General features: G+C 44.9%; 2 protein-coding genes across 3 annotated transcripts; one reads left to right on the top strand and one right to left on the bottom strand.

Moving 5' to 3' along the window:
• Positions 1-775: 775 nt before the first annotated feature.
• On the top strand, positions 776-6510 carry LOC132463387 (GRAM domain-containing protein 2B-like). Its single transcript, XM_060059521.1, has 12 exons — positions 776-877; positions 1423-1551; positions 1955-2012; positions 2265-2337; positions 3024-3127; positions 3382-3471; positions 3564-3635; positions 3868-3927; positions 4041-4113; positions 4339-4438; positions 5053-5151; positions 5515-6510. Exons 1-11 carry the CDS (start codon positions 846-848, stop codon positions 5144-5146), a joined length of 885 nt encoding a protein of 294 aa, XP_059915504.1. The 5' UTR covers positions 776-845; the 3' UTR covers positions 5147-5151; positions 5515-6510.
• Positions 6511-6704: 194 nt separating this feature from the next.
• LOC132463386 (alpha/beta hydrolase domain-containing protein 17A-like) lies at positions 6705-15594 on the bottom strand. Of its 2 annotated transcripts, none has more exons than XM_060059520.1 (6): positions 15364-15594; positions 14236-14318; positions 13603-14099; positions 13136-13330; positions 10461-10640; positions 6705-9868 (listed from the first exon to the last, which is right to left on the bottom strand). In XM_060059520.1, the coding sequence occupies exons 3-6, from the start codon at positions 14094-14096 to the stop codon at positions 9643-9645; spliced, it is 1095 nt and encodes a 364-aa protein (XP_059915503.1). In that variant the 5' UTR covers positions 14097-14099; positions 14236-14318; positions 15364-15594; the 3' UTR covers positions 6705-9642. The 2 variants fall into 2 exon arrangements, with proteins under 2 accessions (XP_059915503.1, XP_059915502.1); XM_060059519.1 differs by having other exon boundaries at positions 13603-14102; positions 15364-15593.
• Positions 15595-16109: the final 515 nt, after the last annotated feature.

Here is a 16109-nt window from a genome sequence, read left to right as displayed (position 1 = left end):
TCACATTACATTGAAACATGCTTACTAAATCCATTACTACAATCGCATCATTATCTTAAGTCTTTATAACAAAAGTGACAAAACCCTACAACTTACATAATACGGATGTTACCACCTGATAGTAAATAAACGTAAAAGTAACAATATGTATATCGGCCTGTATTTGAGGCTATTGGCTCTAACATGTAAAACATCTTGGCAGGTCAACCTTGAGTTCACGGGCTTAAATGTAACAATATATATATAGGCCTGCATATTATTCTATTGGTTGACACATCTGAAGCATCTTTGCAGCAGGCCAACCTTGAGTTCTTGGGCATAATTGAAGACACCTACTGTTCCACTCTTACTGTACTGCAGAACTAGTGTAGCAGTGTTAGTCCGATCATTAATCAGCAATAGGAAATCCCAATCCCTAAAACCAAAACCTAGCCCTAGACCAAACCTTATTGTTAAAAAAATCCTATTGCTATTATTAGTATTTACCATAAACCTTTGACTAACCATGTCCCTATCCCTAAATTGCTTGTAACCCTACCTATTTCTTTATATTACTTACCATGAGACTAGTACTATCCCTATATAACTAACCTATTACTAACCCTGTTATCTTACTAACATCCTACACCATCTCTGTAATCTCTAAGTCCATCAAACAAAGAGATGGACTTCAACAAATCAAGGGCTTGACAGCCCTTTATTTTGATAGTCTTCTGGTTGGAAGTGGGCGGCCCCGCCTACTGCCTCATGTGCCAATCTTACAGGTGAGAGATTCCGAGAAACCATATGAATGAATCCACAACTCATAGTGTGTGTTCAATCAGCTTCTGTCGCAACATTGAAGCATGAACAGGCGGTTTTCATTGGACGGCTCTCTGTGAGTATACACATTTATGTGTGCATAAAACTCTATTTGATCAGGTTGTTCCTCTGACAAAACCCTGGTTGTTTATTTGTATAGAAATTTGTAGGATGCATTGTGTGTTTAGAATATCAGGCTTTTAAATTGGTTTGAACGATTTCTACTGGGAAATGTGTTTGTTGGTTTTTTGATAAGATGTTCTTTATTATAATATGTATTATTAAAGTGATGTATTTATTTGATCAAATTCTCTTCTATAACTCCTAGATCAGTGCCGTATATAAATTATAAATGATATAATACAAACCTTCAACTAGATATATATTTTTCTCAACTATAAAATGATAGTGTTACATATATTATTGTGTTCTGTATTATTATTATTATTATTATTATTATTATAGTACTTTTCCACTCCCTTTCATTCCTCTCTTGGAATGGCTTGTGGTCAACTTATTCAGAGAGGAAGTTATCCCCACTGGGTAAATGGCTGTGTCTCCTCCCTGTAAACCATCTACCACCCCTTTGTCGAGTGTCAGTGTGGGTCTCTCGGTCCGCAGTGGGACCCCCGTGAGCGTGCGGGGGAGCGGCCGGTCCCATAAAGGGTTCGAGCAGAAGGACCCACTGCAGGACGCCCATGTGCAGATCAAGGAGCTCCACCACAGCCTCCAGAAGGACAGCCCTCAGAGGTAAAGGCCTCGGGGAGAGCTGGGGTCCCCCACAGAGCGCACTGTGACACGGGGCCCACAACAGGAAGCCAGCGTCAGGGTACATTTATATAATTGTATAGTTGATGGTACAACATGGTATTTCATTATTAGGTTTTTGACGCATGGTGATAGAAATGTTTGCCATTTCTATCACCATCATAATCACCATCACTATCACCATCACTTTCACCATCACTATCACCATCACTTTCACCATCGCAATCACTATCACCATCAGTGCAGTGATTAAGGTCATTTTCTTCTCCTTCTCATTTTCTCTCCACTCCTTTATCTTCTCTTTCTTCTCATCCTCTTCCTTTTCTGAGTTCTTTTTAGTAAAAATAAAACTAATGTCTGGTATATTTGTGCTGTCGCCCCACAGGGATCCTAATATCGGGGAGGAAGGCCTTAAACGATTCGACAGGCTTGTGTCCAAAAATGTAAGTAAATACAAAGTACTGTTTGTTCTGCTGCCCTTTGGTACGTATTGCACTCCTAAGCACTCTGTCCGGTTTGTATCCTCGTTAACTGAGTTAACTCTGTCTGTCGAGTGAGACTGCAACTGTATTCAAAGGCTAGACAAATTAAATTGACCCGACTGAACCGCACCTGATATTTCCCTGTTTTCTTTATTGAAAGGAATGCTATTATATCATTATGTTATGACATGGTTTCTTTGCGTGTCTCCACAGAGCTTCAGGAAACACAATTTAATGTTCCACAAGCTGTTTGAAGATATCCCCGAGACGGAGACGCTGACAGCAAGTGAGTGAACATGAAGCTGGAGGTGTTTCCCTCGACATGAGCGCAGGATAAACATGACAGTGGGTCTCTGTTCTTTGGGTTTGCACTTCAAACGGGGCCCTTGCTTTGTAATGAGCTGTTTGTTTTACGCTGATATAACAGTGAGTCTTATAATTGTTGTTGTTTTTTTCATTTCTGCACTACATTTGTTTTGAAGCATTCCTGTGCTTGTGTTCTGGGTATGTGGTCTTTCGGGAGGGAATGGGAGCTTTTCACAATGTTTTATCAGATTTACTGTGTTATTTAGTCTAATCCTAGTGCGGGACTGTGTGTGCAGGGTTGTGGGTGCTGGCATGTGTGCATGTGTGGGTGCGTGAGGGGGCTCCTCTGTATTATTACTATATATTCGATGTGATGTAAAGCGTCTTTGATTGACCTCCAAAAAAGCGCTATATAAATCCTATCAATTATTAATATTAGAATACAGACACTTCATGATGTCGACAGAATAGCGATGAAGTGTGAAGTGTTCATGCGTTTGTGTGTGTGTGTGTGTGTGTGCCTGTGCATGTGCGTGTGTGTGTGTGTGTGTGTGTGTGTGTGTGTGTGTGTGTGTGTGTGTGTGTGTGTGTGTGTGTGTGTGTGTGTGTGTGTGTGTGTGTGTGTGCGTGTGTGTGTGTGTGTGTGCGTGTGTGTGTGTGGTTCAGCCTTCACCTGCTACCTGCAGAAAGAGCTGATCTACCATGGAAGGGTGTTTGTGTCCGAGGACCATATCTGTTTCCACTCCTCTGTGCTTCTGAAACACATTAAGGTGAGGGGCACCATCTCATTTAGGTGTAGAACAAATCCTTCTCTTTCAATTACCTTGTATTGGTTAGTTTCATTGGTTAGACATCTTACATTATTCAGTTTTTTTCACATTACATCTCTGATGCAATGGGATGTGTAAGCGATCGTGTATGCACTATACAAACAGTATTCATACTGTAAATCTGAATGAATATGTTATGTGTGTATTGATATTGTATGCATCCATTTATAATGGTTTTTTTCATGTATTTAAAGGTGGTGATTGCTGCATCTAGGGTTTGTCATGTGAAGAAACACAAGGCCCCCGTGCCCATGCTTTCCATTCACACCTTTGATGGCGCCAAGGTCAGACAACCAGCTTCTCTACCGTGTGTATGGCTTCAGATTGCATTCCATACTTTAGCATTTCAGCATCTACATCTCTTTCATGTCCTCAGTACAACTTGATGTACGTAAAACACAGCAAGACCTGCTATGAGCTCCTGGAATCGGTGTGTCTGCACATAGAGGTACTCACAATACCAAGTACTTACCTTTTGTAATAGCATTAGTATTGACACTGTGACCATGAAGGTGTGAAGTGTCCCAGGCCCATGAAGTGTGCGTGTGTGTGTGTGTGTGTGTGTGTGTGTGTGTGTGTGTGTGTGTGTGTGTGTGTGTGTGTGTGTGTGTGTGTGTGTGTGTGTGTGTGTGTGTGTGTGTGTGTGTGGATGTTTGTGTGCATGCTCTTGTCTCATTCAGAAAAAGACTGCCAACACCAGTCCACAGATGTCTTCTGCAGAGAATGGTGGCAATGGCATGGTAGGTTGCTGCTCCATCCAGCACATTAGCAGAAAAATGCTTTTGTCCCCCTTTGAACAAACAATTAATTAGGAAACCGTTTCTCTATCAATCCTTCTGTCTTTGTTCTGCAGGCGTCTGGTCACTCCAGCAATGATGAAAGTAGAAACAGTAGAAACAACAGCATTTCTCTGGAAGAAGAAACAGGTAGACACATACACACACAAACACATACAGTAGTAAGGGACCATTTAATATTGATGGCAAATTATGATTATGATTATCAATACATTTGAACAATTGATGTGCCAACATCCTTATTTTGATTGAATAACACCAACTCACGTACAGGCACACAATCAACACATCTATTCGAACTGACTTAATGACAGCTGAAAAAACGAAAGTAATAAAATGATATCCCAAAAACAGATTTATCGTTGAGTCAAGGCATGGCTGACGGGACAATGTCATCACCCACAAAAGGAATTGACGGAGCTTTAGATTTGATCTTCTACATCTTTGGCCTGTTGTGAGTATTTCCTCGAGTTGTAAGATGCACGCCCTTCGTGCTATGCTGTGTGTCCTGAAAGACCAGCTTTATTTCCTTCTTCTCTAGGGATCAGAAAAAAGATTTATCAGATTGAAGAATCAGTGAAAGAACAAGCCCTCTGCTGATGAAATGATTAGATTGGGCGTTGAATGCGTTCGCAACCAGCCTCACACCTGACCAGACATACAGACAGACAGACAAACAGAGTGCTCGATGAAGATGTGTTCATGCATTCCATTCATGCTCTGCTAGAACACTCCTTCATGCAGGTCAGAGCTCAGAGTCAGAGTCCTCGGTAATCTGTGTGCGTGTGGCTGTGTGTGTGTGTGTGTGTATATGCCCCTGTGTGTGTGTGTTTGTGCGTGTGTGCGTGCATATGTGTGCACGTGTGTATCTGTGTGTTTTCATGTGTGTGTTTGTGTGTGTGTGTGTGTGTTGTGTGCGTATTTGTGCATTTGTGTGTGTATTTATGTGTATGTGTGTGTGTATGTATGTGTGTGTGTGTGTGTGTGTGTGTGTGTGTGTGTGTGTGTGTGTGTGTGTGTGTGTGTGTGTGTGTGCGTGTGCGCGTGTGCGTGTGCGTGTGTGTGTAGGTTTCTGCTGCTCGTACTGGTTTCCGGTTACATTGGACTGAGAATCATAGCTCTGGAGGAGCAGCTGACTGCCTTGGGGCACCTATCTCTTTGAACCCTGTGAGTTCACACACACATACACACACACCCACACCCACACACACACAGAAGCACACACACACACACACACAGACACACATTGCACACACACATGAACGGACACACACAGGCAATCACACACAAACACACAAAGAGAGACACATAGGTGAAAAATCGACGACTGAGGTGCCCAGTGGTAACTGCAAACCTGTTGGACCAACAACCCACAACGCTTCTTTTCTTCCTGGTTCCCATGGCTCACACAACAATTCGGGGAACACAAAAGAAAAAAACGGTGTCTTGTGAACGATTGCCATCATGATCACATTAAAGGAAGCTGTGTCTGCAAATGTAATTTGTTGCTGGTAATTCCTTACCTCCCAGGGAGCCCGGGGAGAGACCACACAGACACAGCTGGCCGTCGCAGGGCTCCCTCAGCTGATCCGGAGATCCTGAAGACGGGAGGACCTCAATGTCTCCACGCCTGAGCTCTCCAATATGTTGGTGTCCGATTGAGATTTAGCTAAAAAGCTCTAAACGGCTAAGTTTAGGTAAAACATTTCGTTTAAATGGTTCAAATGGTTAGTTATGTAATGGTTAAGTTTGCAGCGTTAAGAGAATATTTTGGAATTCAATATATATGTGGTTACGTTTAGGGAGGTGGTGAAGCTGGGGTATTGTTAGCTGGTTAGGATTAGGTAAGTGTGTGTTCAGTCTGGTTAAGATCATGGCTGTGTCCACTGGCTGCCACGCGTGTCTTCTGGCTCACCTAGAGAAAAAACGGCCTACATTTCCTCTTTAACCTGTTACTGCTCTTAATTATTGCTATCATACTCGGATCCAATCTTTCTTATATTTATCTTGTTAGTATTCTCCTTTTACACTTACAATTAAGATTATGAATACATTGATTTGAGATGCTGTTAGAAATCCTAATATTTTTCTGAGAACAAAACGGCAGTGATTTCTGCTGAGGACAACTGAAAGTACAATTAACGCCAAGCGTTAATTGTAAAATGTGTTAGACGCATAATCTATAGCTTTCACTGGCGCTATCCTACCGCTAGATGTCAGCATATACCTTCTGACTCATTTCGTCAAATGAAAGCTAATGACGTAAGCATTCAAGATTTGAATAGATTATCATCATTGAAATATATACTTTTTTGGTTTGTCATATACTGAGATGTCATTACTGAATTATTCTTGACAGAGGCCTATCTAGTTATTGTAGATTTTTATGAAATTATTTATTGAATAATTCAATTTAATTAAACAATGAGGACCCAAATGAAAGCATACAAATGCAGGATGCAGTTCCATGTTTTGTAAATAAGTGTTCTTTTTATTTTCAATTGTCAATAAAAAGGTCAAGATTCAGTCCCATGAGTGAATATCTTTACATCATTTTCTCAGTTCAAAAAACAGCAACATAAAATTAAAAATCATAATAGAAATAAAGAAATGATCAGGTAAGTATAGTAACCATATAAACAACCCACCTACAGTATATCATCTAGCCACGGCCCCCACCCACCCGCCCCTCCCAACATGACCCTACCCCCATCTCTATCACAAAACTCATGACAATACATCAGTTAGTAGTATCATATATATATTAAAAAGTCGAACAAATGTCCCGTTTCGTTTTTTTTTGTTAAAGCGCTTAACTTTTCCAATGCCATAATGTTTTTTTCTTCATTTTTTTAACCCCCTCTGACAATACACGTACAGATACCACTAACCAACCCACCCCCAATCCCTTGCTCGGAAAAACACAATAGACATGCATGTAGTCTCAAGTTAACATTCAGAGGCCAGAGGGACCATTCCGTTAGCCATAGTGGTGCAGATGAGAAAACCCCTTTGCTTTGCTCTCTCCATCAGAACAGTGGCTCCAATGGTTTGTTTTTGCTTATTTTTCTTTCCCCTCCCACCACTGACAATCTAACCAGAAAGGGCTTCTACTTTTACACCACAACAAGAGAAAGATTTCCACCTCCGCCCCTTATTAAAAAGTCCAGAAGAGACAAAATACACATGAGAATGGACATACACAGGGGGGACGGCCGGTTCTAGTTGTGAATCTTCATTGGAAACCAATTGTAAATGAACGGGGGGACAAATATAGCGTTCATGTCAGTGCTAGTACAGTACATTTTTCCCTTTAATTGAAGAGCAGCTGTGGTCACTGAAATGAATGTGTGCGAGGGCTCCTGAGCAGATCTGAACCAAACTGGATGGTTGTTTACCGCCATAGCATGCCATTTCTATTCAGCCCTACAGATAAAGCCCATTACCAAGGTTTCAATTGGTAGGATCCTTGCTAGCCTGCTAAAGATAATCAATGAAGATGCACCATCCTGTGTGTGTACCCTCAGTACACGTTGAATGTTTTATACAATAACTCTGAACTAAAGACCTGCTTTTATCTCATGCTTGATCCGTTTCTATATAGATATAGATATATATATTTGTATATGTTTATTCGTATACGAGTGAGTGTAAATGTAAACTACAGTGTATGTAGTATTTGTATGTATGGGTCGGAGTGTTTCTGTTCAATGTTGTGCAAAGATGTGGCGGAACCTGCACCACACCACACTGTCAGAGGCTCAGATGTGGCTTGGGTCAGACTGGAGCTACTGCAGCCAACCCTAGACTTAAGAGTGGGAGCGATGGCAGCTAACCATAGGAGATCTCAGACAGAAGGGGGGGTGGGGGGGAGAAACAAACACATACAGACAATACTAGGGGCTCGTACTCCTGGCACTGGTACTCCTGGTTTTTATAAGTCTTAGTTCATAGCTCATTTGCATGGTGGTCAGAATACCCACATCGCAACATAAAAAAAATACATTAAAAAATGACATGCAATGTTGGCCCCTACAATACATATGTAGTGAGTGATACGAAATAGAGGAATAGCTTTGCCTGTTAGTTAAGGGAAACAAAGGGGTTGCGTATGAGCTCTCAAGAGTAGAGCGGGAGGGCGAAATGGAAAAAATATGGTAGTGTGATGCACGTATTGTGCAGAAGAGATGATCACTATCAGACGTCTTTTTTTCAACAAAAAGGATCAAGGAAGTGGAGAGTTTGTTATAAACTGAGCAGACACCTGTTACGCCTTAGGGAACCAAAAACAAAAGCTGAACTAGAGTTCCTACGTGTACGTCCTCCGCCAATCTGTACACCGGGATTCTAGAAAATGTTTAAAAAAACCTCATGAGGCAATCTTCATTTACATTAAATAAAAAGAAAATAACTGGAAAAAATGAAAGTGTTTACTTAAATATTGATGCTGCCCTGGTACCAGCGTGGTCTGTCTTCACACGTCAGTAAAGCCTAATGTGCCGAAAACACACATACACACACACAAACACAGAGGACTGGCGCAATTGCAGGGAAGTCTGCAACTCATATTCTGTGTTTCAATAAGCTTCACAGGAACGGCTTCTAAACCGGTCAATATGCCTCTAAAAGCCCTGGGTTTGATTTCCAATATCTGCGGTATATCTGCGGATTACCATATCTGCGGTATTGGAAACGTGGTATATTTGATGGTGGTGGTGGAGGAAGAGGTGGAGGAGGGGGTAGGTGGTGGTGGTGATGGTGTAAACAAAAAAAACGGTACACAGTGAAAACCACAATCCTTCAATGGTTTTTCACCCACTGGGGGTTTGTGGACAGTGAAGCATCTGCAGTCCCAGCAGAATCAGAGGAGATGAGGTGGAACTTGGCCGGTCTATAACCTTTACCGAAGGGCGGAGAACCAAAAGGAAAATAGGGGACAGGTGAAACACAGGAGGACATTTAACCACCATACAGGTTATGGAAGCATTCGAGACTGCCAGGCCTTTGTTCTCTCAGGTGAACAAAGGAAAGAAGAAAGAGTAAACCTTAAGGGGTGGCCCTCCACCACACCAGTACACAGAGAAGAGCTGGCCTTCCGTGGACCGCCACGTTAGAAATGCCCCGGCAGTCAATAGGAGACACAGGGGGGGGGGGGGGGGGGGGGGGGGGGGGGGGGGGGGAGACACAGGCCTGGACCAGCATTTTGTGTCATCTTTTTCACTGAGGGAGCTCTGGAGGTATTCTTTCCAAGAAGACGCACACACACACACACACACACACACACACACACACACCAACCAACGTGTGACAATTTAAAGTCTCTCCATGCAGAGGGCCTCGTCCAAATGCAGTTTCTCCAATTCCAGATATGATCATCGTCAAGTAGTCCTTCATTTCTAAAAATCAACAAAACAAGAAACACATACAATAACATACTCACCCTCACACACACAAACACACCAACGCACGCACGCACACACACAGACAGACACACACACGGTTCTTGTGTAAGCGGTCAAGGGGGGGGAAAGGGGGAGGGCGGGGGGGTTAGGAAGTGTGCTCAGTGCACCAGCATCCATAGATGTTGCACTTTTGCAAATCCCAACAACCCCTCTCTTTCACCCAGACACACACACACACGGACACACACACACTGCCTCAGGCGTGCGGCGCGGCCAGGTCGTGGTTGATGAAGCGCCGTAGCCGCTCCAGGTACTGGCTGTAGAGCTCGATGTCGTTGTGGCCGGCGCCCTCCACCCAGAGGGGCTCCACCGCCTTGGGGCAGCGCTCGAACAGCGCCAGGCCGTGGGAGAAGTCGATCACCTCGTCCTCCGTGCCGTGGATGATGAGCACCGGGGAGGGGATCTTGGACACCTTCTCGATGCTGGAAGACAAGCCGGGGGGGGGGGAGGTACGGTGTGAAGGAACGGGCCCAGTGGCTGACTGGGTAGAGCGTGTAGCATTAAGGCTCAGTCCTGACCGCAGTGACCCGGGATCGATACCTGCCCCCTGGTCCTTTGCTGCTGGCCCTCCCCTCTATCTCCCATACCTTCCTCTCTAGCTCACTCTACAATAAAGCATCAAAAATATAAAAGGGACAGCCGAGTCGTCCAACTCAAAGGGGGGCATCAGGATCACAGGGGGGCCTACGGAACACTTCCTGTCCTTAAGAGCACTTTTATGATGATAATCCTTGTTATTATTCAAAGGTTGGATCAGGAAGAACAAAGGCGCGGTTATCATGCTGGGAACTAATTAAAGCGCCTCAATCCAACAGAGGTACCTTTTACCGAAAATGAGGGTTTTCTGTGATGTCTCCTGATCTAATTAAGAGTTTCTCTTGGCCCGGCACAATCTTTGAGAGATGAGCTCCGTCGATACAAATGCGTTGGAACTCAAAGCTTTGTGCATCGACTCCGCTGAGGACATCAGTGTGTGTGCGTATGGACTCGCACTGCATTCAGCAGGACACTCACTTGGGAAAGGCGTCGAAACAGTAGGTCTTCTTAGTGTCGGGGAAGGCCACCCTCATGCCCGAGGTGAGGGGGGAGTGCAGGACCACGGCGGCGCACTCGAACCGCGACGCCAGGTCGACCGTGGGCACCGTGCCGATGCTCTGGCCGTACAGGATGATGTTCTCGGGGCTGATGCCGTACCTGGAAACACGCGCACAAACACACGCGCGTGGGTGGGTGGGTGGCCAAGACAGGAGAAGAAACCCGGGTTCGGCTGGTCGTTTAATCGTGACGCTGAGGTTCACTTGGGTTCTGCTGGTGGACCTGCTTTGGTTAAATTATACACCGAATGACCGATGCTGCTCTAGCATAATGAGCCCACAAGTGTACAGGGCTGCAACCGCTTCAGTACCTCAGAGTGTTTCCTGTCAATCACAACCGCTGACGTCGGCTGACAGCTTCCATGCATAGATAAGGGGGTAAAATGATGGAAAGCCAACGATGCATAATTTAAAAGGAATGTCAGAGACAAGGTTGGGATTGGACAAACACTGTTTACCACCGAGTTATTCAGCACAAGCTATTATCCGAAGCCACTTGCAATCATTTTGCTTTGTATGCATGTTATTAAGGAGCAGATCGGAGGGTGGCATCATGGCAGACAATGAGATCTGAACTGAGAACCTTATAATCCCCCTAGTAGCCACTGGACTACCCGCCGTGTGAAAACCAAAACCATAGTACAAACACCGCCACTACAACCCCCACTACTCCTAACCCCCCATGGTGGTAGAGAGCCCTTGGTCACACAGCCTTAGTGCATCACACCTACTAACACCAACACTAGGGATGGGGATCGGAACCCGCTTCTATCAAGGACCCGCTTCCATCCCGGTTCCTCCCGAAAATCATTAACGTTTGGGCTTATCGATACCACTATCAAGTCCCGTCGGTCATTGATTTTTTTTTTTTGTCCCGTAGGTCCTGGAACGTAATGCTGTGTCCCTTGAGTCGCGTCACAGCATTTAAAATCAAATTAATCCAATCACTGCAGCGTGTCTACCAATGTTTTTGAATGGAATTGTAAGCAAACAGGTATTACAAGTAAAACGAGTGAAGTCTGGCAGTTAACTTTGCTCGCGAGGACGGCTGAACGGGCGAAAATCATTTAATGTAAAGGAGGGAACACAACCTCAATGGCCAAGCACATTAGCATTGTAAATCAAAGGCCAAATGCAGCACCTTCGACTGTGTCCGAGTTGAAAAGACTCTGTCTCCTCCTTTGCCTGTCGCACCACAGACGGGCCCGTCTTAATCATCCACTCAAAGTAGGAGCAGTAATCGCACACACGGACATTGTCGCTAGTCCCTTCAGTTAAAAATAGTAATCCAATTGTGAAATCGGTGTTGTAATCGGCAGCATACAAGCCAGTTATCTTAAAAAGTAAATTAAGTTTCAGATGTGCTGCGTGATGATGTGTTGAGGTTGGCTCAGTAAAACGACTGTTAGGTTATCATGATGCGTTCAAATGTCACATAAAGAAACGGTAAATTCAGTTTTTGGTGAGAAACATGAGTAATACTGTATTACTCATGTTTACATGAGTAATACAGTATTACTCATGTTTCTGTAATACTAATACAGTTGTATAGTGCTCTAATCATTTTAGCATATATAATTAAAACTACTGATGTCAATATTTATTAAGAATGACATTTAATTTAAAATACAATTATTTGTAAATATTTCCCTCATCACTAAAAACACGTCGTATTTCCACCAATTAATAGAAAAGTATCGATAGTGGTATCGATAAAGACTCGGATCGTTAAGGAGTATCGAAAATGGTATCGATATCAATAAATATTAATGATCCCCATCCCTAACGAACACCATCACTAACACTAACCACCCAGGGTGATGGAGGAAGTCTGGGCGCACAACCTTAGTGACCCACACCTACCAACACTAACCACCCAGGGTGATGGAGGAAGTCTGGGCGCACAACCTTAGTGACCCACACCTACCAACACTAACCACCCAGGGTGATGGAGGAAGTCTGGGCGCACAACCTTATGCCGCTTTTCCACCGCACACGTAGCTCGACTCGACACGACTCGACTCAACTCGACACGGTAGCAGCACGGGTCCTTTTCCACCGCAAATAGTACCTCCTGGACGTGGGCGGGGTCGGCTGCGCGAAAGGGCCGTGACGTATTTTTGTACGCGACGCAAACAACACATACGCAACCCACACATGGACAGAACCCACATAACAACAATGGAGAACATCGATGCGATGGTATTCGTGTTTGTATTATTAGCTGGCATGTTGAAGAAGTTGAAGAAGTGGAATATGTTGGCTGCGGCGCTGCTATGGCTGTTACCAGCATGGTTGCCATGTCGCTCTCGTGACTTCGTCACACTCTCTGGCCAATCAGTGGCCGGCCGTCTGCCGACGTCACCTTTTAGCATCGGCTCAGCTCGCTTGGAACCTAGAGCGAGGCGGTACTAGAAAAAGCAGCCACTTCAGGTACCAGATACCATGGTACCGCGGTGGAAACGCAAAAAATGCGAGCTGAGTCGAGTCGAGTCGAGTCGTGTCGAGCTGGTACCATGCAGTGGAAAAGCGGCATTAGTGACCCACACCTACTACCACTAACCCCCCAGGGTGATGGAGGGCGTCGGGCCGTACCGTGAGCGCAAGGCGTGCCAGGCCGCGTCGATGTCGGCGTAGAGGTTCTTCTCGGAGGGCTTGCCGGTGCTCACGCCGTAGCCCGAGTAGTCGTAGGAGAAGATGTTGCAGTTGATCCTGGTGCCCAGGCCGATGTAGAAGCTGCTCATCTGGCCCAGGTCCACTGCGTTACCGTGGGAGAACAGCACTGTAAACCTAGGGGGGAGTTCAAATGGATTACTATGGTTGTTCATCTTTTGCGATGCTGGCAGGTTTGTGTTGATGATTGCACTTTTACAGGGTTTAGTATTGATTTATGAGTAAAGAATAGAAACAAATAGAAACCGGATCATCTATGCTCATTATGATCAAAAGGGTGGCTTCCCTCTTCCGAACAATGAACAAAACATAAGCAGAGACGATAATAGGTGGCATGCAGCATCAGAAAACACCTCATTGTACAAACAACCATCAGTCAACATGTTCACCTGGCGTTGGGAGCACAGCGGATGTACATACACCCCACCCGGTTCCCCCGGCTGGACCGGGTCAGGAACACATCCGTCACGTCCAGCTCTCTCTGGGAGTACTGGAACTCTGCCCTCTCCGTCAGATGGAGCTTCCACCTGGCTTCTGACCCCGCTCCACCTGCCCCTGCTACACCTGTCCCTGCTCCTGCTGCTGCTGCTGCTGCTCCTGCTCCACTGCCCCCACCGCCCCCACCACCCCCCCCGGCCCCTCCTCCTCCCCTGTCTCCACTGCCAGACAGCCGGGAGCGCAGGCCCGGGGCACCCAGAGAAGGTGCGGGTGCCCCGGGACCCGTCCCGGAGGCCGCCCCGGCTGCGCCGGCAACTGGATCGGGGTCAGGTAGGAGGGCGTAGGTAGGCTCCGGGGGAAGGAAGGCCAGCTTGGCTGCAATGCGGCTGGGGCAGGGGGGGCAGCAGAAGAGGCAGCACAGCTCTCGAATGGACAGACCGTTCATGTTCTACTGGAGAGGGACGAAGAGACAATGCCTGTTAACATTGACAAGGAGTTCACAGTACGGAGGAGGTCTGATGAAAACCCAGTGTGCTGTGAATCATTACAATATCTCAGATTGTACTGATGCATTATGGATGTACCTGGGCTTTGTTTCGTCCCTGTGTTGAAATAAGAGTGGCACGGCTGGTGGTGCCAATGTTATCTGGTCTAGTCAGTCGGTCTGCTGCATCACCAAATAAAGAAACACAATGAGTCATATCTTCACCACGACCGAGAGGCACTTAAAATATAGATGTGGCGCTAATTCACGGTCACACAGATGTGGTTTTAACAGCTGACCCGCGTGTCTCTTCCAGAAATGGACTGCATTTATAAAGCACTTTTCTATCCACTACACAAATGGACGACTCAAGCACTTTACAGTTAAAACGCTTCACATTCACCCACTCACACCCAGCCGCCCACGCCAGCGTGAAAAGCAAAAGCGACAAGACAATGTTATAAGTTTGGCGTCTTGCTCGAGGGCACTATGGGTATTAGAGTGTCCAATAACAAAAGGAGCCGAGGGAAAGAACCAGCAACCCCTCCATTAACTCTCCCTCCTGAGATATTGGACATAAATACCAACCATCTGTCACAGCATTATGGAACACCTAATATTCTGCCCAGTGAAAAAACTTTGGAATTGATTTAAGGCTGCTCAGAAAAAGTTGAATACATTATATATACTAAATTAAACATATTCAGATTGTTAAAGACATCAGGTGGCATTTAGATACAACACATATGTGGTACATTGTTGAGCGTTAGAGGCGTTGGTTAAAAGTGTCAAAGAGCGTCAAGGATGCTGCCACTGTACACAGTATGATGTGTCTGTAGCTGATGAGGCATCAGTCCATCTAGACACCACAATGAATTCCATGTATTGAGATTGGTCTCACAAATTATCTCTGCTTGTACTGAAAGACTCGTATTAATAATTAATAATAGGAGTAACAGTTAGCGTCGGTCCATCAATGTCTTAACATTTGCATATCGCTGAAAGGCGAAAAAGACCCACCGTGACGCGAGGATGAAAACCATCAGTGGAAATATTCTTATGACAGTGTTGTTGTTATTATTATGAGGCACTGCGTAGTTTATGGGAATAGACACATACCGATGAGTGTCCGAACAGTGCCAGTGTATCGTTAGCTAGGCATCATTAACTAATGCTAGATAGCCGTGGATAAATTACTATTTGTCTAGCATTAAAGCTAGCTACTTACCAATTGACAATGGATATGCCGGGAATATTGTGTGCTACTATAGTTACACAAAAGCAGCACAACACTTGGAAAATTCTTCTTATGTCTTGACATGGGTAATTTAAACACAGCGTTGCATTGATAACTGACGGTCAAGCGGTAGCCAGCTTTAGCTGCTAGCTACATTTCATAGCAATCAGATATTTTTTTTCTCTTTCTGGGCGCGTAATCCGGAAGTAGCGTTGAAAAGGGCGTGGCCTTGACATCCGTCGCTGCGTCCCCTCACCATCGTTGCCAGATTTCGGCCCAATCTGGCAACGCTGCCCCTCGCCCTGCTGCTCTGTTGCCTGCCCCTTCAACCCTCATTTAAAAAAACAATGCATTTTTTCATTATCATACATAGGCATCTTACATCGGGGTGTATGCCGCAGTGGCCGCCACTTTAGAATAATTTATTTGATTATTATTTGTAGATAATTTTACCTTTCACTCATATACGAAATTGAAGAATTCATCCAAATAAAATAAAATATATGCATTAATCAGCATCATCAAATTGCCAAACTAACTAGATACAAGAGCGGTTGAGAGAGGAGAGAGAGAGAGAGAGAGAGAGAGAGAGAGAGAGAGAGAGAGAGAGAGAGAGAGAGAGAGAGAGAGAGAGAGAGAGAGAGAGAGAGAGAGCAGATGCCCCCCATTCATCATTGATTCACTGCAGGATTCTGTGTTTTAGTATTTGTAAAATAGGGGCCCCTGCTGTTACCAAG

This window comes from Gadus macrocephalus, chromosome 8, assembly GCF_031168955.1.
Source record: "Gadus macrocephalus chromosome 8, ASM3116895v1".
NCBI classification, from domain to species: Eukaryota; Metazoa; Chordata; class Actinopteri; order Gadiformes; family Gadidae; genus Gadus; species Gadus macrocephalus.
The sequence above is the reverse complement of the archived record's forward strand: the minus strand, read 5'-3'. Positions and strand labels throughout refer to the sequence as shown.